The 22506-nt window shown below is 42.6% G+C and overlaps 1 protein-coding gene across 1 annotated transcript in view; it reads left to right on the forward strand.

Annotated features, from left to right (window-relative positions):
- The first annotated feature begins 151 nt into the window (after nt 1–151).
- Nucleotides 152–22506, forward strand: part of LOC121916922 (hepatocyte nuclear factor 1-beta-like) — a 59033-nt gene continuing 36678 nt past the window's right edge. Inside the window, 4 exon segments of the mRNA XM_042442483.1 lie at nt 152–701; nt 20282–20298; nt 20301–20456; nt 20459–20479. Of these exon segments, the coding sequence (XP_042298417.1) occupies nt 283–701; nt 20282–20298; nt 20301–20456; nt 20459–20479 (613 nt within the window). The 5' untranslated portion in view covers nt 152–282.

A 22506-nucleotide genomic window follows, 5' to 3' on the forward strand; every position in this document is an offset into this window, starting at 1 on the left:
GGGGGGGCTGCCCTGCCCTCTGCCCCCTTTGATCCCCTGCTGCCAGTCTGAGAGGAGGAGGGCCAGTCCTCCCTGCCTCCCTCCCTCCTCACCTGGAGGGCCCTCCCCCTGATTTGCATGCCTTAAGAGGAGCTCCGGCTGGACGGAGGGGGACCCTGAAGGAGGAGGAGGAGGAGGAGGAGGAGGAGGAGGAAGCCAGCAGCAGCAGCAGCCTCGACAGGTGCCAGGCTGGGAGGGCCCCTGCCTTGGCTCCCTTCCTTGGCCCTCTGGGGCTCGGAGAAGATGGTCTCCAAGCTGAGCCCTTTGCAGAGCGAGCTCCTCCGCGCCTTGCTGGGCTCGGGCCTCTCCAGGGAGCAATTGCTCCAAGCCGTCGAGGAACTCATGCCAGGCGGCGGCAGCAGCAACAGCAGCAGCAGCAGGGCGAGTAACACCAGTCCCAATGGCACCCACTTCGGGGTCAAGCTGGAGAACCTGCAGCTCTCCCCGGGACACGCCGAGGCCTCCTCCACCGGGGAGAGCAAGCTGGTCTTCCACACTCTGACCAACGGCAGCAGCAGCGGCAGCAAAGGCAAGCTCTCCGGGGACGACGAAGGCTCCGAGGACGGCGACGACTTCGACACGCCGCAGATCCTCCGCGAACTGCAGGCTCTCAACACCGAGGAAGCCGCCGAGCAAAGGGCCGAAGTGGAAAGAATGGTCAGGTAAGAATTGCCCGGGATCAAAGGCAGCCTCGAACCTTGAGATCAAAGGCATGGAACGCTCGGCAGCGAACGTTCCGACGCTGGCTCGCTCGGAACCTTTCTCTTTCCTCGCCTCCTTTAGCTTTATTGAGGATTGATTGATTTCGATCCCTATCTATGCCGCCTTTCTCCCGGCCAAGGCGGATGGCAGGCCAAAACAAGGCAAAGGCATCAATATCTAATCCAAAGCGATTAAAACACCATTGGAAACAATGTCCAAGAAACTTGTTAGTATGTTTGGTGAATAAAGATTATATATATATATATACACACACACACACACTTTATCTATAGCCGCTATTCTTGCCCTGATCAATTATTTTATATATATATGAGAAATATACAGTATCATAGGTAGACAAAGGGACATGAAAGAGATCCGTCTTGAACATAAACTGAATCAAGTGTCCAAGGAATTCGTATGTTGGCGATCTATATATATATATATATATATATCTTTATTCACCAAACATACAAATTCCTTGGACACTTAATATATATACACACACATACATATACACATTATATCGAGTTACATGAAAGGATACAAAAGGGACATAAAAAAGATACATTTTTGAACATTAAACTAAGTTAAGTGTCCAAGAAATTTGTATGTTTGGTAGATAAAGATCATAGATAGATAGATAGATAGATAGATAGATAGATATAGAGAAAGAACATTGTAACAAGTTGCATCAAAGAGATACATTCCTGAACATTAAATTAAATTAAATGTTCAAGAATTGTGTTAGTACTGTATGTTTGGTAAGTAAAGATATGTGGATATAGATATAGATAAAAAGAAAACATCACATCAGGTTACATAAAAGGTCCACAAAAGGGACATAAAAGAGATCCATTCTTGAACATTAAATTAGATTAAATGGAATTAAATGTTCGAGGATTAAATTCGATTAACATTAAATTAAATTAAATGGAATTAAATGTTTGAGAAATCGTTAGTATATTTGGTGAATATAGATATAGATATAGATATGTATATAGATATAGACAAAAATAGATATGGATATGTATATAGATATAGACAAAAATAAAACAAAACATGAGATCAAGTGACCTAAAAACTACACAAAAGGGGCCTAAAAGAGACACCAAAAGGATCCATATTTACTGATCGTTGACTGGCTTCATCTCTATGCCGCCTTTCTCTCCAAAGGGACCCGAGGCGGCAGAAAAAGAAAAGCATCACCAATTTAAAACGATTAAACCCCTTAAATAAAACATTTTATGTGGAATTCAATGTTCGAGGCATTTGTTAGTATGTTTGTGGAATAAAGGTGAAAGGAAATGTGATTAGATCGAGTCCAATAAAAAGGTATTCCCAAAGGGACATAAAATGAGAGGCATTCTGGAACATTAAATCAAATCAAATCAACGGAGAAATTTGTTAGTATGTTTGGTGACTAAAGATATACATGTAAAAGAAAACATCACGTCAGGTTACCTAAAAGATGTACAAAAGGGAGATAAAAGAGTTTAATTAAATTAAACTGGAAAACTGGAAAAAATATATTCATTTTAAGCAACAGTCTTTATAGGAAAAAGAGAGATGAAAAAGGAAATTTATTATAAAGAGATAGATATGAATGACGGTAATCTTAATATTCAAACAGAGTTATAGAGAGAAAGGCCTTTTTGGTTTTTAGCAATATTACGGGATATAAATTCAATAGTCCTAGTAAAGGAGAGGAAGGTTTTTCCTTCTGTCATTTTTAAATACTGTATCTGTATCGTTTTCATAAACATATATATGTTTGTGCCTTTTTTATTTATGAAAACAATAAAGATATATTTAAAATGAATTAAATTAAATGGAATTAAAGGATCAAGAAATGTTTAATAAGATAGATTTCAAAGCGACCGAAAAAGGGCATGAAACGGTGAGGCCATGATAGAGATATAGATACGATAGAGTGAGAAGTGAAGATATCACACACTGGGATGTATAAAGCGCTGTAATTTTATGGACAAGAGCTGTGAATATAGATATATCGATCATCATAGTCATAGCTATATAGATGATATAGATGGTGATATATGATACTGATGGGGTGAAGATACTCATATAGATTTTCACCATATAGATCGATGATCTATTGAGGATTAAGTAATGAGGATGTATTGATAGTATGTATTCATAGATGAACCAGTCTATAGATTCACCAGATTGAGATATTATAGAATGATTTATTAGAGGATACACAAACACACATGATATGATGGATATGGTGAATGTTAAACGGGAGCAGGCAATAATTAAATGGATGGTGAGGATGGCCCTGTTGGGTGTAACCTTGTTAGTGGAACTGTGATTAGATAACTGTAATTATCATATAGATATACAGTCTATTATAAAGTAATATATATATAATAATATAATAGTATGAAGAGAGAGAGAGAGAGTAAAGTCAGGCCAAGGATGGGTTGCTCTCTCGTGTCCAATAATAATAATATCAATAAGAATTAATATAATAAGATATGGAGAAGGAGAACCCATCTATTATATATATATATCACCCAAACCCACACACAAACACACACACACACCACAACATTATATATCTCGTCACCTAAAAGGTATACAAAAGGGACTTAAAATAGATGAAAAGGAACATATTTTATTGATTAGTGACTCCCGTCGTCCTATTGCCGCCTTTGCTCCAGACAGAGAGAGAAAAGCATCGCCATCCAATGTAAAACCCTCTAAAAACAACATATACTCAGGTGACATAAAGGTATATAACCACCAAAGGGATGTAAAAACCACATCCATCCAAAAATCCCCTCACTGGAGCCAAACCATGGCAGCCTGCCCTAGGAATCCAAGCTCCAGGGGATCCATAGACATGAAATCCAGACGAGATCCTCCTGAGGAACGAAATGAAAGAAAGAAGTTGGCTGCATATATATTATTATTATTAGGATTATTAAAAAATATAGCTGCCTTAGTCTGGTAGGATCAGTACATAGCCCCTTTGGAGAACACAACTGAAGAGAAAGAATTGGCCTCATTATTGTTGTGCTATTATTGTATTATAATTCAAAATACATAGCCAGTGGTTCTCTAAATTAGTATGTAGAGAGATCTTGAGCACCGGTTTGAGACCACGGAAAGAAAGAAGTGGGCAGCAGGAGCTTGTCCTAAGACTAAAGTCTACTTCCTCGGATGCATATATATGATTATGATTACACTCACCCTCACATATTTGCGGATTTGATTGTTCATTCACGGATTTTGATTAATATGTTCTCTCTAGGAATACTCTAGGTCCCTCCAGTGCAACTCTGTGGTCAACTTTAAAAACTAGAGGTTGCCCTGAAAGACCATTTGTAGCTACTCACATGCCATTCTATGGTCAGTGTATGTTGGAACATGACCACAGAGTTGCCTGTAAGGAAGAAGTATCCTAGAATTCGAGAGAGTTCCTCCTCTCAGGGTTGTTTTTTGCTAGTTGCGGTTTTTTACAGGTGTCCCGTGTGCCCCTAACCCTAGCGAATATGGAGGGACAAGTGTATTATTTATTATATTAGATATAGCCGTTATATCTGTAGAATTCAAGTTTGTAGGGAGACCTTGTAGCACCTTTGAGACTCACTGAAAGAAAGAAGTCGGCAAATGCATCTGAGGAAGTAGACTGAACCGTAGGAAGCTCATGCTGCCAACTTCTTCTTTCAGTGAGTCTCAAAAGGTGACTACAAAATCTCTCTAATTACATAGTAGAAGTAATATAATAATAATAATATTCAAAGATATAGCTGTATTAGTCTGCAGGTTGTCAAAGGATTTTGTAGCCGCCCTTGGAGACTCCGCTGAAAGAGAGAATATTCCTGTTTGGTCTCTGCAAAGATCTGTATATAAATGAAGGGAACAGTCAGCTTTTAAATGAGATTAAATAAATAGGATTGAGATAGATATATGTATTGTGGCAAATGTACATATGTGACAATATATTATTATTAGAACTGGAATAAAAAGAAAATGGAAAAGAAAAATAGATATATAAATATGAAGAGAAATAGTTTTTACCCTAGATTTTGTATGTCATAGACACAGTGGGCAATGGACATATTGTGATAATATATATAATATCATTAAGGGCTAGGATAAAAATGAAATGGAAAAGAAAAAGGGGTCTGCTGCCTCTTGGGAAATCTCAAGGTACAAGGTCTTGCATTTTTGAATGGTTTCCAGCAGAAAAAGCCATGTGTTTCAAGGGGGAAAAGCTATTATTATTATTCTGACTGAGTGATTTCTAGGAAGGGAAAAAGCTCCCCCAAATGAAAACACAGTTTTTGGGGGGGGGGGTTGATGTGTGTTGTGGGTGTTTATATATAGATCGATAGATATAGAGAGAGAGAGAGAGAGAGATGTTTGTATATATATTAACATTAATGTATCTCGCGTTGGGTCTGGCATAACTGAATATACAGTGTCTGTGTATGTATCTATATCTAATATCTATATATAGGTTTTGAGGTCCTGCAACAATTGAATATGCAAGTATATTATGCACACACACACATATAATATGTTTTAAGGTTTCGGGCATAATGTGAATACGCATGTATATAATGGCAGAGATATCCATACATATATATATTTATATAGAATGTTTTAGGTGCGTGCTGTAGAGTTGGGGTTCTGCACTATTGAATAGGCAGTGGTGTATATAATATATGTGGTGCGTGTGTGTTTGGGTTTTCTGCACAAGTTGAATATACAGAATAATATATATATATATATAAGAGAGAGAGTTATAGTATATATATATTATATATAATATAGAGAGAGAGAGAAGAGAGAGATATGGTTTGGGTTCTTCACAACTGAATATACAGAATATTATTATATATATATAATATATATATGAGAGAGAGAGAGTATATATATATATTATTAGAGAGAGAGAGATGAGTTTTGTGGTTCTTCACAACTGAATATATACAGATATATAGATAATGTGGGTTGTGTGTTGTGGGTGTTGTGTGAGGTTCTGGCACAATTGAATCTGCAGCATTATAATCAAGAAAGGGGTCCTCCCTTCTTCATTATTATATATTATTTATTATTGGAAAAGGGAGAACCCATCCCTTGACTGACTTTATTCTCTCGTCTTCTCTCTCATACTATATATTATTATTATATACTATATTACTTATAATAAGATAGATAGTATGAGAGAGAGAGAGATTAAAATCAGTCGAAATGGGGTTCCCCTTTTCTAATGATAATAATCATAGATATAGAATAATAATAATCAATAATAATAATAATAATATTGGAAAGGGAACCCATCTCTTGATTATAATAACACACGTGTACATACTCCACACACAACACAAATACATACAGATGTTGGATGGAATTTTACCCAATTAGAAAACAATTGCTGGGTTTTCAAATTATATTTATAAGTACAATATATTAGTATTTATACTAGTTTATAATAACAATAAACGTAGGCTAGGAACAGAGTGCCGAATGCGCCCTTTGGATTCGCTTTGGCGCAGAGAGGTGTGCCTTTTGATCCCAAAGGGGGAAATCTAATAATAATGAACCGTTCCTTTACTTCTTCCGATTTCCTTCTTCTTGACAAAGAATCCTTTTTGTACAGTGTTTGTACAATTTTGCACAGCGACAGGAGACTTGGGAGTATCCTCTTTGCGGCTTCCTTCCCAGCAAAAGCCGGCAAAGAGAGCCACTTTGGACAAGTTAGTTAGTGTTAGTTTAGTTTACTAATTATCCTCCTCTCTTCCTTTATGGGGTTTTCCCTCCCTCTTTCCTTTAGCAAAATCAACTAAATAAACTCTGCTATTTATTAACTTTCCCTACGCCTCGATTTAAAGAGGGAGCTGGGCTTGCTACCTGGTTTAGATGGACGGCTCGGCAAAGGAAGGCAGGCGCCCGCACCAAAGGCTAGGTAACCCTACAGATATTGATTATTTAATATGGAATTTATATTTTATGTTGATATGTATATATATTTAAATTCAGGAATTATTCCTCAAAAAAACCCATCACCAGGAATATATATCGCCCTCCTCTGCCTCTATGTATCTGTGAAGGTGTATATCTCTATTTAACTCCGTAGTTATGTCTCGTCCGATCAGTTTTATCACCAGGATTGACCCCGTCTTGGTGTGTGTGTGTGGTGTGTGTGTGGTGTATCATATATTGTATGCACTCGTCGTGAATATATACATTGTATTTGTGTGTGTAGGTGTAAATTATAATTATATTTAATCAGCAATTATGTCAAATCGATATCCATCACCAAGATAGTATGGTGTTGATATGTACAAGTGTATATGTATGTAGGAGTGGTGGTGTGTGTGGTGATATACATGTGTGTGTGTGGGTGTATAAAAAATATGACAACATATAATCATGCAACAATTAGTTCTAACCGTATAAATTCCATCATCAGGGGACCCATATCTGTGAATATATTGTGTGGTAATATGCAGTGTGTGCGTGTGTGCATTGTGTGTGGTGTAATAAATAACGATTTTTTTCTAATTGAATAAATTTCCATCATTGGGATTGCCCCATATATTTGTGTGTGAAATATCCAAGTGTGTGGTGTGTGTGGTGTGTGTGTGTGTAATATCATAATATATATTTAACACAACTAATATTTCTAATGGAATATCCATCATCAGGATTGATCCATATATTGGTGTGTGAAATATCAGCAAGTTATAATATGTTGTGTGTGTGTGTGTATAATATCACTATATAATTTAACACAACTATTTCTAAGCAAATAAATCCATCATCAGGATGGACCCTTTTCTTTGTATGTTTTGTGTCTGAATAGATACACAAGAATGTGTGTGTGGGTGTGTAAAATATTAAAATAATATTTAACGGCAACAATTGTTTCTAACTGAATAAGTTCTAATCATCAGGAATGACCCTTATCTCTGTATGTATTTATACCACACACACACCACACACACACACACACACATGTGGGTGTGTGTGTCTTGTTCTGATGAAGAAGCCAGTGTAGCTTTGAAAGTTTATGTGTGTGTGTTGTGTGTGTTCAACGCAGCAATGATTTCTAATTGAAACATTCCATCACTCATATCTCTGTACATATATGTGTGTTACATTACATATTGCATAAAATAAGTAATATATATATATATATAATAACCTTGGTATGTAGTTTGTGTGCATAAACACACAGTATAATGTGTATATATAAGTGTGGTGGTGTGTGGATATGTATGTTATTTATACACACATAACACAATACATATATATGTATTTAACATATATATGTGATATGTGTCAATATATATATATATATATATAACACAAACACACACACACGTTATACTTATAATAAGTGTTATATATACTTATATATACAACTTATACTGTGTGCATTCACACAACATATAATTCCACTATACTATCTCTAATATATATATATATATAGGGTTGCCATAACCGGCTGCAACCGGGATTTCTGGTTTTTGGTGGCCCCCGGTCCCTTCCATCCTGGGTCCGCACCAGCCAAAACTGACAACCCCAGTTGCAGCCGGGTTGCCATGGCCCGCAGGCCTCGCTGCCCTCCCTTCCTCGAGGAGCAGGGAGGAAAGAGAGGCAGCGAGGTCTGGGGTTGGAGGAGGCGAAGGTGGGAGGCAGCGCCTCCCCGTGCACCTGCGCCACCCTCCCCGCGCTGGCGCACCACCCATACTCCTCCTCCTCCGCCCCCCTCTCCCCCAGGCCGCGCGGCCACGTGGAGGAGGCAAAGGTGGAGGCAGTGCCTCCTGCGCGCGGCCACCACCTTTCCCGCCACCTTCCCCCGCCTCCCCGCCCCCTCCGTTCCAGGCACCGTGGAGGAGGCGAAGGTGGAGCAGCGCCTCCTGCGCGCGAATGCCCAGCCTCCACGCCACTTTCTCCTGCCCCCGCCTCCCACGTCACCCACCTCCTCCTCCTCCTCCGCCCCCTCCGTTCCAGGGCCGCGTGGAGGAGGCGAAGTTGGAGGCAGTGCCCCTGCGCATGGACGCGCAACCCTCCCCGCTTCCCCCACCTTCTCCCCCCGCCTCCCGCAGCCCCAAGCACCCCCTCCCTCTCCTCCCGCCCCCCTCCATTCCAGGCGAGTGTGGAGGAGGCGAGGTGGAGGCATGCGCCTCCTGTGCAAGGCCGCACCACCCTCCCCGCTTGCGCGCAACCCGACTCCCACCCTCCTCTCTCTCCTCCCCAGCCACATGGCGAATGGAGAAGTGGGGAGGAAAGAGGCTGGGAGGAGGTGGCGAGTGAGTGGCCAGAGGGCCTCAAGGTGGTTTTTTTGGGGGGGTCTTTTTAATGCTAAGAAGTCTCCCTTGTTTGACAGTGATAGTGTGATGATGGATGATGATGTGATGATTGATGATGATGAATGAGTCAGCTTGAGAAGGCATGCAGGCACTGTTTCAGAAGCCGAGAGAGTGTCACCTTCCAAAGTGTGTTTGGGTGCTTTTAATGCTAACAAGTACCTCCTTGCTTTGACAGTGATAGTGTTGTGAGATGGTGATGATGATGATGATGATGATGATGGATTGATGATGATATGAGTCAGCTTGAGAGGCATGGACCACTGTGTCCTACAATTTGAAATGTTATCCTACATTGGTCCTCCATTTGTCCCGGTTTGGAGGTCCTGGACTTATGGCAACCCTATATATATATATATATATATATATATATAACTAAGACACACACACTTAATGTAGGCACGCTGATGCCCCACCAGATTGCACACCCCCAGAATCCCATAAACAGGAGCCGTGACATGAAAATGGGGTCAAACCAGATCGTTTCCCCAGTGCGGATGCAGCCAGCTCTTCCACCCCAAATATAAAGCCATTAGGTGGGCTTGGTGAGAAAGGGCCATGTCCAGAGGCAATTCCCTAAGCAGAAATCCTGTAGCTTTTTGTGGCGAAGTCACAGGTCAATAAAAGCAAAAGGGCCGGGCAAGGCGTTGGCTCCCTTGAAATGGAGTAGGAGACTCAATCCAGTTCTCAAAAACAGTCACGGCAGACTAATCTGATCTCTTGTTTTGAGCAAAGGCCATCTTGGTAGATGGAGGGAATGCTGTGCATGTAAGTGTAGTATACTTCATTCAGTAAGGTCCTCCATGATATCCTTGCACACAAGCTAGTAAAATGTGGGCTGGACAACGCAACTGTTACATGAATTTGTAATTGTTGACTGGCCGAACCCAAAGGGTGCTCAGCAATCCCCCCCCCCATTCATAAACCATAGAGTTGGAAGAGACCGCAAGGGCCATCCACCAACCCCATCCGCCATGCAGGAACTCTCAATCAAAACAACCCGGACAGATGGCCATCCAGCCTCTGTTTAAAGACCTCCAAAGAAGGATACTCCATCACTCCCCAAGGATTCTCTGTTCACTATCGAACAGTCTTACTGTGCAGGAAGGTTGTCCTAATGGTGTGAGGTGGAATCCTTTTTTCCTGGAGCTTGCATCCATTGCTCCATGTCCTGTCTTCTCCGCAGCAGCAGAAAACAAGCTTGTCCTCCTCAATATGACATCCCTTCAAATACTAAATAGGCCTATCACACCACCTCTTAACCTTCTCTCTCCCTAAGTTCTCTTTAGGGCTTGGTTTCCCGACCTAGAACTTCCTCCTTTAATGTTGAGGTGGAATCTCTTTTCCTGGAGCTTGCATCCATTGTTCCGGGTCCTATTCTCTGGAGCAGCAGAAAACAAGCTTGCTCTCTCCTCATATGACATCCCTTCAAATTTTAAACACAGCTTATCATATCACCCTCTAACTTCTCTGCTCCAGGCCAAACAACCACGCTCCCTGTTCATTTGTCCCCAGAGCACAGGAAGATGTGACCTCCATACACACAGTTCATACAGCTTTGTTAGCCACAGGTGGACGTCTGTGACCCGGGCAGAGGCTGCATGACGCAAAAGCATCTTCAGGGAGGCAATTCGCTGTCGAATGCATGCCCACACAGCCCTGGGAAGCTTCCATGTTTGGTTACTTTGTCTACTTGCTCTGCATCGCCGGAAGCCATGTTATTGCTGTTGATGTGATCTTTAAGTCATTTCCAATTATGGCCGTCTTATCATGGGTTTTTCTTGGGAATATTGTTGTTCAGAGAGGGTTTGCCATTGCCCTCTCCAAGGCTAAGAAAGTGTGTTTGCCAACAGTGAGTTTGCATGGCCGAGCCAGGATCGAACCCGGGTCTCCAGAGACGTAGTCCAACACTCAAACCCCACTTCATTTAAATTTAATAATCCTTAACATTTTATATAAAAGCATCTGAGGAGGTAGACCTTTAGTCTAGGAAGCCCAGGCTGCCAACTTCTTTCTTCCTTTCAGTGAGTCTCAAAGGCACAAGACCTCTCTGTCTAGATACTGATCCTACAGACTAACATGGCTATATCTTTGAATTCTGTTTATATTTTTGTTGCTCGCAAATGTATTACAATTTCTCTTCATGATCTTAGTAGCAATGTTTGCAAAGACGACTTAGTGTTTATACAAGGTGTGACAGTCCAGGAATTGTCAAGGTGACCTGGAGATTTGTTTTCAGGAGAAGATCTTGCAGGACACTTAAAATTTCCTCTCCTTTCCCAAAACAAGATCCCATTTCCCACGTGTTTTCCTCCTCCTAAGATGTCTAGAAGAAATAAGGATGGTTGGGGTCCTTTCCAAAAACCGATCCTTCCACAAGAGAAATCCTGACTGCCCACAATGTACCCTTTTTGTATTTTTGGGTACCTTGAAATGCTTCAAATTAATCTAGATGAATCCACACTGCAGAAAAACGCACTTTGGCACGCGCTTTAAGTGCACCGGCTCAGTGCTATGCAACGCTGAGACTGTAATTTTGGTGAGATGAGATTTGTAAGGATCGGGGTTGCTGCGATCTGCACTACTGCACTACAGAAATAATCCGGTTTGGCATCACTTTAATGGCCAGGCCCAATGCTTATGGGATTCTGGGATTTTGTGTATTTTTTTGTGGGGGCGAGAAGTTATTAGCCTCTCTGTCACAGCGCTCTAGTGCCACAACAAACTATGTTTGGTGTGAGTCGCCACCGTCTGGGCCAGGTGGGTGCATAGGCTCTCGACTGGCCCCCAGTCTAAGTATCAGTGTTGTTGTTGTTGTTATTGTTTTGTTACTCTGAGGTTTACTTACGCTGCTTCTTCTAACTAGAAGCTCCATTATGGAGCTCCATAACGGAAGCTTGGTGTTATAATATCGGTAGATACCAATTTCGGCTCCAAAGGCCTAACCATGGCAACTGAAATCGGAGAGCTGTCTCTGCTTGGTTGCTGATCGCCTCGGCTACGAACTCTTGTCAGTTTGTGCTTGGCCATTTGCTTTGTCGACTGGCCTTTCCGTTTGGTGTTTTTCCATCCTTGATCACAAATGGGATCAGAGGTATTGGAGACCAGCCTTTTGGTAACGCCGGGTCTGAAAGCAAGTCCTTTTTACCCGGACAAAGGTTGCGAGAGGCGTATAATCTCTTCTCTTATGGCTGACTGAATGGCATGTGCGCACGGCTCATAAACCAGAGGGCAAAAAAGCCGTAACTTCGACGCATAATTAAAAACCAAAACCAAAAAAAGGATTCAAAGGCAATCTCGAGATGCAACCTCCTAATCCTTTGGGGGCAAAGTCGATAAAATCCAAATGTACCGTGCAAGGATAGAGTTGGAAGGTACCTTGGAGATCATGTAGTCCAACCCATGGCCAAGGACTCTTGTAGGAAACCATGTCTTCTTGGGGACCAACGCAGGGAGCAATCTGATAGTGCTGCCTCAAAATTTAGGGAGCTTTGGGGTAAGATATTCTCAGTAGGTTTTGTAGAGAGATCTTGTAGCACCTTTGAGATTCACTGAGAGAAAGAAATTGGCAGCATGAGCTTTCGTAGGCTTCAGTCTATTTCATCAGATGCATTTGAGAATAAAGAAATGTGCTCCTGCTGTCAACTTCTTTCGTTCAGTGAGTCTCAAAGGTGCTACAAGATCTCCCTACGTATTGATGCTACAGACTAACATGGCTATATCTTTGAATTCTCTACCACTTTAGAAAACGTTAGGATTGAACCATGGGGGCTAAAATGGTGTCAAACCGTATTATTTCTGCAGTGCAGACTGGACCTTAGATAATTCCTTTTAAGTCTTGAACGGAACCAGGAATAGATGGGAGCCACCAAACATCACCATTTCCATCTCTTTCTTCTTCTTTGATGGGAATGCTTGTGAATTTGGATGTTGAGCCAGATAAGCCTGGCGTACAGATCAAATATTTGAAATCAAATCAAATCTACAATGTAAACACTCTCGCCCATGTCAACGTTGCATACGGTTATGCTCCTAAGTGAATGCTTGCTACAGTCACGAAAGAATCTGTGTAACTCCGGCTATGTTTATCATTATCTGGCTGGAGGAATGAACCAAGCAGAGACTGTCACAAAACTACACATCCCTTGGGCCATGACAGTTAAAGCAGTGTCAAGGTGCAATGTAGATGCATCCTGAATTATTTGGAAGCATTTCAAGGTATTGGGATATTTAAGGTTGGAATACAGATGGGAGCCGCAGTCGGAAATGTCTCTCGGGTGTTGTTTGGGTGCAGCCCTTCTTTGTGCAACATGGCAAGGCCTTGCCCAGATGGGGAAGAGCCACAGAGGCCCTGGAACTAAGGCTCCTATATATTTCCCAGAGCCTGTGTTTATGGGGCAAAGTTCTCCTCCCTGTGCAAACAAAGCTCAAGCCCCTGGCCCTGAGGAGGCTCTTTGCAAAGATTGCCCTGTTTGCTTTAAGAGGGGGCCTTTGCACTGGGAAAAAGGAGCTGGGCCAGGAGTCCGCTCCCGCACACCTGGTGCCAAGGACAGACCAAAGCGACACTTTGCCATCTGGGGCCACCATTTTGGGGACACACCTTTGCGTGCACTCACACACACACACACACACACACACACACAATGTACACACTCTCCTGCACATCAGTATTGAGTACGGTTATGCTCCAAGAACATCTGTGTGCTTTGTCATCTTGGTAACTTGTTGTTGTTGTGCGCCATCAAGTTGCTTCAGACTTATGGCAGCCCTAAGGCAGATCTATCTGTTGCAATTGAGAGTGTGTGATTTGCCCAATGGATTTCCATGGGCAAATGGGGAATTGAAGCCTGATCTCCAGAGTCCTACTCCAATGCTACTATACACAGTAGCTTGTTGTTGTTGTTGTTGTTGTTGTTGTTTCTGACATATCATGACCCTAAGACCATGAGACCATCAACTCTCACAGGGTTTTCTTGGCACGTTTCTCAGAGGCACTTTGCCATTGCCATCCTCTGAGGCTGAGAGAGTGTGACCCAGTGCGTTTTTATATGGCCAAGCCGGAATTCAAATCCTGGCCTCCTGAGTTGTAGCCCATCGCTCAAACCACTACACTATGCTGACTCTTGCACCAAAGTAAACCAGGATCGCTTGGTAGATTTGTAGTTGATCACTATGGATTTCGGGCCCTTAGGTTTTTAAACAGTAGTACATTTTCTTGGCACATTTGTTCAGAGGCGGCTTGCCGTTGCCATCCTCTGAGTCTGAGAGACTGTGACTTGTGAGACTTTGAGAGAAGCAATAACGTGATTTCTCCTTCCTCTCGCCTTATATGTCTCATTGATTTGTTTCTGAGAGAGAAAGAAAGAGAAAGAGAGATAAGAGAGATATCACAGCATGTGTTTTCTTGTACTTTTATAAGGTGTGGCTCTCATGGACCTTCAAGTAATTCTGGGTGCTTCCAAAGAAGATTTTTATCTGGAAAGCGTCCTGCCTCTGTGGTAGCATTTTATGGGAGTCAAGGTCTAGATTGGTAGTTCCCAAACTTTGGTCCTCCAGGTGTTTTGGACTTCACCTCCCAGAATTCCCAACCAGCTTGGCCAAACATCGGCCACAGTCAAAGTCTGGAAACCACTAGTCTAGATTATGTCTTGTGCTTGTGATCCAGCTTTGGCTCTTGACGCAGACAAATGCACACGCTTAAGATGAGAAGGGTAAAATAACAGTGCAATATCTTTTGGTGAATAGTCAAAAGAGCTGTCCATGTCGAAGCATCTGACTGACACACTGACCCACACTCAGGCTTTGGGAAGTGCTGTCTGTGCTCCACTTTTGCAGTCCCCAAAGCCCCCTGGTAAGTCACCAAACCCCTTTGACACATGCACCTTACCCCTGGATTTTGCAGTGATTGAATTCCTGTTGGCATACGGTTCGACGCTGCTTTAACTGTCATGGCTGCATCCTATGGAATCCTAGGATTTGTAGTTTGTTATGGCACTGGCACTCTCTGTCAGACAAGGCTAAATCCAGTTGGCCCCCATATCCACGAATTCTTTATCCACGGATTTGAACAAAAATACCATATATACTTGACTATAAGTCAACCTCATGTAAAATTCGAGGGCACGTTTTGGGGCCAAAATTTTGGATTGTGATATGACTCGTGGATAAGTTGAGGATAAAATTTAGGGACATGCAAACTGTGCGGCATCTCAGGAACAAAAATGAGTGGCTCCAACTGGGTTATTTTTAGTCCATGAGGTGGATGTCACGAGTGCGCACTATGGCACAACAGTGACATAAGCGTCGTGCAGCGACATCTATACGCTGTGCGTCGCTTACGTCATGATGGTGGCCCCCGTGTGGATGGGAGGCCGCCATCATGACACCGCTATTATGTGCTAGGGTTCGGGAGTGTGCGGTTGGTGTGCATTCCTGAACCCTAGAATCAGTGCTGCCACACCACTTCCCACCTGTCTGTCTCGGCCCTAAAGTTTCTAGACTTATACATGAGGATATACAGTATATAAATTTAAAAAGCAAACCATTTTATATAAGGAACACCATTTTACTACAGCACTGTATTTAATGGGACTTGAGCACCCACAGATTTTGGCATCCGTGGGGGTCCTGGAACCAAATCCCAGCAGATACCGAGGGCCCACTCTATCTCACAAAAATTGCAAATCCCCAAGTCCCGTAGCGTGGAGCCATGGCAGTTAAAGCGGTGTCAAACTGCATTAATTCAGCAGTGTAGATGCCATCCTAATCCAGCACTTGAACCAGTATACCATGCTGCAAGTCATAGTGGAGGGGAAATGGAGAATAGAGACAGACGCAACTTTGGGTGAAAGCCTAAAGATGGGTGGAATAATATGCAGAATCTGAGTCACTTCTGTGTGTGCTTGTGTACAGAAAGAAATGCTGATTAAATCGGTGGTTTTATACTCGGCCAGCTAGGTTTTTTTATTATTATTATAAAGCCAGGGAATAAATTCTTGGCATATTTCTGGGGAGGATATTGCCGAGTCTTATTTACCCACTCTTGTTTTGCTAAGATGGCCGAAAGAAACGGAAGGAGGAAGGAGAGGGCAGGTAAATCAGGTGACGAAACCTCTCTGAAACCCGAAAGCAAAGCCATCTGCAATTGGGTAATTTCCTAGCAGAGGATGGGCCTGTTTTTATTTTCATGGCAATCTGCGCGCACCAGTGGTGTGTTTCTGTGACTCAACCAATGTCTGACTTTGATCCGGGAGAACACTTGAGTACACAAGGAAGGCAGCAAACACAAACGGTTGGGTTTGATAAAACCGACTACTTCAAACTGGGTATACAGTTTGAGAGAGGTGCTCCTGACTTGTATTCCGCCTCATTTTATCCTCTAGGTAAACGGAGAGATCTTGTAGCACCTTTGAGCCTAACTAAAGAAAGAAGTTGGCAGCATGCGCTTTCCTAGACTTAAATGCATTTTGTAGACCAAATGCATCTGAGGAAGCAGACTGAAGTCTACGAAAGCTCTTGATGCCAACTTCTTTCCTTAGGCTCAAAGGTGCTACAAGATCTCTCTACGTACTGATTCTACAGACCAACACGGCTGTATCTTTGAATTCTCAGTCTTGGGAAAAGGGTGGGATATAAATAAATATAACAACAACAACAATAATAATTCTACCACTAAGTCAGCAGAGCAAACGAAAGTCACATTGTAAAGTTGAAGGCTTTCCTGGCCGGCATCCATAGTTTTTTGTGGGTTTTTTGGGCTCCGTGGCCATGTTCTAGAAGAGGTTATTCCTGACGTTTCACCAGCATCTGTGGCTGGCATTGTCAGAGAAAGTCACATTGTTGGTTTGAGTCCAGTTCCAGGAGAGTAGCCCTGTTAGACTAACATGGCTACCCTCTTGGAATTGGGCACAAACCAACAACACTACTTTTGTTGGCTCAGTTGACTTAGCAAAAACCACACAACGTGTTTCCAGACCCCCCAACATTTCATGGATGAAAACCAGGACACACGAAGTCAAGGAACAGCAGAGTGGTTGGTCAAGATGGCAAAAGGGAAGATCAGATAAGATCAGCTAAGAGCTGCAGCAGTTTGCTTTTGCTGGATCTGCAGGGAAGAGCTAGTTTCATGCTCTCCATCCATAACATTCAGTGCAATTTAGGAGCCAGTGTGGTGTAGACTAGGGTTCAAATCCTGGCTTGTCATGTAAACTCCCTGGGTAACCTTGGGCAAGTCACACTCTCTCAGAGGATGGCAATTTTATATAAGGCACACCATTTTACTATGCCACTGCATTTAATGGGACTTTAAAGCATCCATGGGTTTTGGGGCCTGGAACCAAACCCCAGCGGATACCAAGGGCCCACTGTATGTTCTGTCTGGAAAGTTTTTAGTGCCATATTGCTATTTGCTCAGGCCAAATTGCTTGGAGCAAAGTCACTTCTTTGCACTACAGTTCCCAGAATCCCCCAGCCGGCCTGATCCCCATGACTGTCCCTGTTAATATGAGACAGGAGGGGGGGGGGGTCCCAGTGATGTTATTCAGCCTTATAGAAAAAGCATTGATCGTGATAGCTTTATAAAATATAACAAAGGATAAAAATATTGATCTGATGGAAATTAAATTTTCTAACCTCTATATTGAAGAGAGAGAGAGAGAGAAAACCCCAAACTTTCTGCAGTGTTTTTTTACAGCTTTGGAATCACTGCTTTTAGGAGAATATGAGAGTTATCAATCAATGAAATAATGCTTTCTATGCTCTGCGCTGAAGAGAACGAAAAAGCCCCCAACTTTTTACAGCTCTGATTTTAGCAACTTTCTGAGCACAGCTTTTAACATTATGTGGAAGTTGTCTTCCAACCAAATAACCTTTTTTTTTCAAGGAAAAAGAAAGTTTTCACTCATTTATCAGTGTCCGTGAATGGTCATAGTTTATTTTTATGACCAGTTTAAATTTTTAACCGAGGTTTTACACTCTCTCATCCCAAAGTAATCATCACTGTAAGCATTTTGAGCAGCGGGAGGCGATAATAGACCAACAGGACAATGTGATTTATGCATATCTACTCAGAAGCAAAGTTCGGCGGAGTTTATTGGGATTTACAACTTGATGATGATGGAAGACCATCAGTGGAAACTGTGTGGTCCTCCAGATAGCTAGAAGGCTGGGCAATTCCCATTGCTGTTTCCAATAAGGCAATTCTTTCAATACACGTCTATTCAGAAGCAAATTCAAAGACATTACCGTCGCTATAAGTCTGTGGATGTAGAGAGATCTGTTAGCACCATTAAAAAGAGAAACTTTCAGAAGCAAGGCCTACTGAGTTTGATGGGACTTCAAACTTTAAAATCCTATGGAATCTAATTTCTTTTTACAGGGAAGCAAAAGAGAGGTCAGAGGAAGAAGAAGGAGATAGTTCATTTAATTAGGAAAAGTATGGCTTGAGGAGAAGGAAACTGAGAAGAGATAGATTGGGATGGAGAAGGAGAGACAAGAAAAGTTGGCTTGAAGGAAAAGGGGATGGAGAAAGTGGGAGGAGAAGGAGAGACAAGAAAAGTATGGCTTGAAGGAAAAGGGGATGGAGAAAGTGGGATGGAGAAGAGAGACAGACAGTAAAGTTGTGAGTGGAAGAAAAGAGGAAAAGTGAGAGGAAAGGGCTTGGGAAGGAGAAGATGTTAAATGCAATTTAAAAAATTGAGGAGGGGGGAAAGAGTATGGATACAAAGGAAGCAAGAGACGGAAGGAGAAGATGTTTAGCCAGGAGTTTTGTGAGAAGGAGAGGGAGAAAGGAAGGAGAAAAAGAAGAAACGGAGATGAAGTTTAGCCAGATTGTGGGGAGAGGGAAACGAGGGAACAAAAAGGAAAGATTTTAGCCAAGTGTTTGAGAGAAGGAGAAGGAAGAAAAAAAAAAAAAAAAAAAAAAAAAAAAAACAAGGGAAGGAGAAGATGTTTAGCCAAGTGTTTGGAGAGAAGGAGAAGGAGAAAGACAAGGGAAGGAGAAGATGTTTAGCCAAGTGTTTAAAAAAAGTGAGAAAGAAAGAAGGAGAAGAGTTAGCAAGTTGGAGAGGAGGAGAAGGAAAGACAAGGAAGAGAAGATGTTTAGCAAGTGTTGGAGAGAGGAGAAGGAGAAGAAGGAAGGAGAAGATGTTTAGCCAAGTGTTTGGAGAGAAGGAGAAGGAGAAAGACAAGGGAAGGAGAAGATGTTTAGCCAAGTGTTTGGAGAGGGGAGAAGGAGAAGACAGGGAAGGCGAAGATGTTTAGCCAGTGTTTGGAGAGAGGGAGAAGGAGAAAGACAAGGGAAGGAGAAGATGTTTAGCCAAGTGTTTGGAGAGAGGAGAAAGGAGAAAGACAAGGGAAGGAGAAGATGTTTAGCATGTTTGGAGAGAGGGAGAAGGAGAAAGCCAAGGGAAGGAGAAGATGTTTAGCCAGGAGTTTGGTGAGAAGGAGAGGGAGAAAGGGAAGGAGAAAAAGAAGAAAGGAGATGAAGTTTAGCCAGGATTGTGGGGAGAGGGAAAAACAGAGGAAGGAAAAAGATGTTTAGCCAAGTGTTTGGAGAGGGGAGTAGGAAAAGACAAGGGAAGGAGAAGATGTTTAGCCAGGAGTTTAGATAGAGGAGAAGGAGAAACAGGACAAGAAAGTAAAGGACTAGTGAAGGTGAAGAAGGCAGGAATTTGAGGTAGATGGAGAAGGAGAAAGAAGAAAAGGGTTAGGAGAGAGACATTTAGCTGAGTGGTAGCAGAAGGAAAAAGAGAAATAAATAAAGAAATAAAAGAAGGAAGAAATCAAGGACTTAATCGAACTGTAAACGAAAGAGATCCATTCCAGTCATTGGTCAAGGCCCAGTCTAGCTGAAGTAAGCCCAAGTCAACAGGAGAAAGTGGGGAGAGGAGAGAGAAAATGGGGACATCCTAAATGCCGCTGAAAAAGGAGAAAAGTGGGAAGAGAGAGGTTAACCGGATTGTCCCCGCTAAGTTGGGAAAGTTGATGGAATGATCATGGGTTCCAATCCGAGTAAAACTGAAAAAATTTCCCTTCAAATTCATATTTACCTCTCAGAGATGGAAAAAGGAAACTAATTTCCCATCCCCTTTCTCTTTCACGTCCACACCCAGGTGTTTTACCTGGTTTAATCGTACTCCTTCAATCTTCATATTCATTGGAGGTTAACTGTTGTTTCCCCCTTCCTTTAGCGAGGACCCTTGGCGGGCGGCAAAATGATAAAAGGTTACATGCAACAACACAACATCCCCCAAAGGGAAGTGGTGGACGTCCACTGGACTGAACCGTCTCATCTCTCCCAACATCTCAACAGGGGACCCCCATGAAAACCCAGAAAGCGTGCAGCCCTCTACACGTGGTACGTCCGGAGCAGAGGGAGATTCTTAGGCGTAAGTACTGTTGGCTTGTTGGGGTGGGTAGTACTCCAAATGGAAGAGTTTACCTTTGTCGAATGTAAAACCTCAAAAAAGTCCCAGTCCATTAACTCCCTGTTTCCCCTATTGCAGCCAAATTCAGTATTTTTAAATCCAGAAACATTCCAAGGTAGCCCTGTTGACCACGTATGAAAATTGTATTTTGCTGCGACCCGTTAGCCTTGGATGGTTTCCTGGCCATTCTGTATGGTAAAAATTATTGTCTCACGCTTTCCAGAGTCAGGGTTTTCTGCTGAATGAAGATACCTCCAATGGAGCTTGCAATAAGCTGCTGGTTTAAGTGTATTATTTACCTCACAATGATAATCATTGGCCTGTTACAGACTGCCAAAATAAAGCTGCTTCGGGTCTCTTTGGAGGTGTGCTGTTTAAATGATGTATGCATCCTAAGAATCCGGAAGCTGCACCAAAGCTGCGCTCCAGTGCTTAGGAATGGAGTATGGCTTTGGTGAACTCCGGACCTTAGGACCCTGCATCATTTAAATAGCATACCTCCAAAGAGACCCCAAGCAGCTTTATTTGGCAGTCCGTAGCAGGCCATTATGTCTTTTTCAGCTACAGTTATAACTCACCTTTCTTCCAATGATCTCATGGCACTGGGGTTTTATCTACATATACAATTTGACACACTTTGAGTGCCATGCTTCAATCCTACAGAATCTAGCGATTTATAGTTTTGTGAGGTGCCAGCACTCTTTGGCAGAGAAGGTTCAAGACCTTGTAAAACTACAAATTTCTACTATTCCCACACTGTAGAAAGAATGCAGTTTGACACCACTTTAACTGCTATGGCTCCACCCTACAGAACTCTGGGATTTGTAGCGTGGCGAGAAGGCCAAAGACCTTGTGAAGCAACAAATCCCAGGTTTCCGTAGGATGGAGCTACAACACTTAAAGTGGTGTCAAACTGCATTATTTCAACAGTGTAGTGAATGATTCCCAAACTTTGGCCTTCCAGCTGTTTTGGACTTCATCTGCCTGAATGGCATGTCATTGGCCAAGATGGCTGAGGCTTCTGGGATCTGAAGTCCCAAACACCTGGAGAACCAGAGTTTGGGAATCACTGGATGCACCCTAGAATACATAATCCACTATTACATAACAGTCGTCCAAAGTGGCTTACCCACAACCAGGAAAACCAGGCAGTCTCTGTTCTCAGATTACCATCTTTACCAGGACTGGGCAAAGTGCAGATGTTTTCCAGATGTTTTTGGGCTACAGCTCTCAACATAGCCCACCATTAGCTATGCCGACTAGGACCACCGCTCTCAAAAGGCAAACACAGAAGGCAAAGAAGATGGGGAAGGAAGAGGTATTGGCAAAACCAATTCATCTTTCATCAGGGTTTGTGGAACAGTCTTGCTTCCTTCCTCCAAAATCTTTTATGGAAAGCTCCAAGGGGCTCCATTCTAGAACTTCAGGATGCAAAGCACATACTTTGCCATACAACCCTTGAGTAGAGGGCTTCCCGCAATATAGCATGCAATGCTACCTTATACACATAACATGGAATGGAAATGTTACTTTTTGGGGTGGTGCTTTGCAGAATCCCCCAACAGGCAAGGCCAGTGGCTTTGTTCATATAGTTCTAATATGCATTCAAGTCATTTCTGACTTATGGCAACCCTAAAGGGAAGCTATCATGGGGTTTTCTTGGCAAGTTTTGTTCAGAGGGAGTTTGACATTTCCTTCTCCTGAGGCTGACTATAGATTCATTTAGCAGCTCTTTCACATTGCTGAAATAAAGCTGACACATGGTATAGCGGTTGAAGCCTTAGACTCTGGAGACCAGGGTTCAAACCCTGGCTCAGCCATGTAAACCCACTGGGTGACCCTGGGCAAGTCGCACTCTCTCAGCCTCAGAGGATGGCAATGGCAAACCTCCTCTGAACAAAACTTGCCGAGAACGACTTGAAGGCACACAACAACAACAACACTTTAACTCTCATGGCTCCATCCTGTGGAATCCTGGGAGCTGTAGT

The sequence above is a fragment of the Sceloporus undulatus genome, chromosome 11, assembly GCF_019175285.1.
Source record: "Sceloporus undulatus isolate JIND9_A2432 ecotype Alabama chromosome 11, SceUnd_v1.1, whole genome shotgun sequence".
Taxonomy (NCBI): Eukaryota; Metazoa; Chordata; class Lepidosauria; order Squamata; family Phrynosomatidae; genus Sceloporus; species Sceloporus undulatus.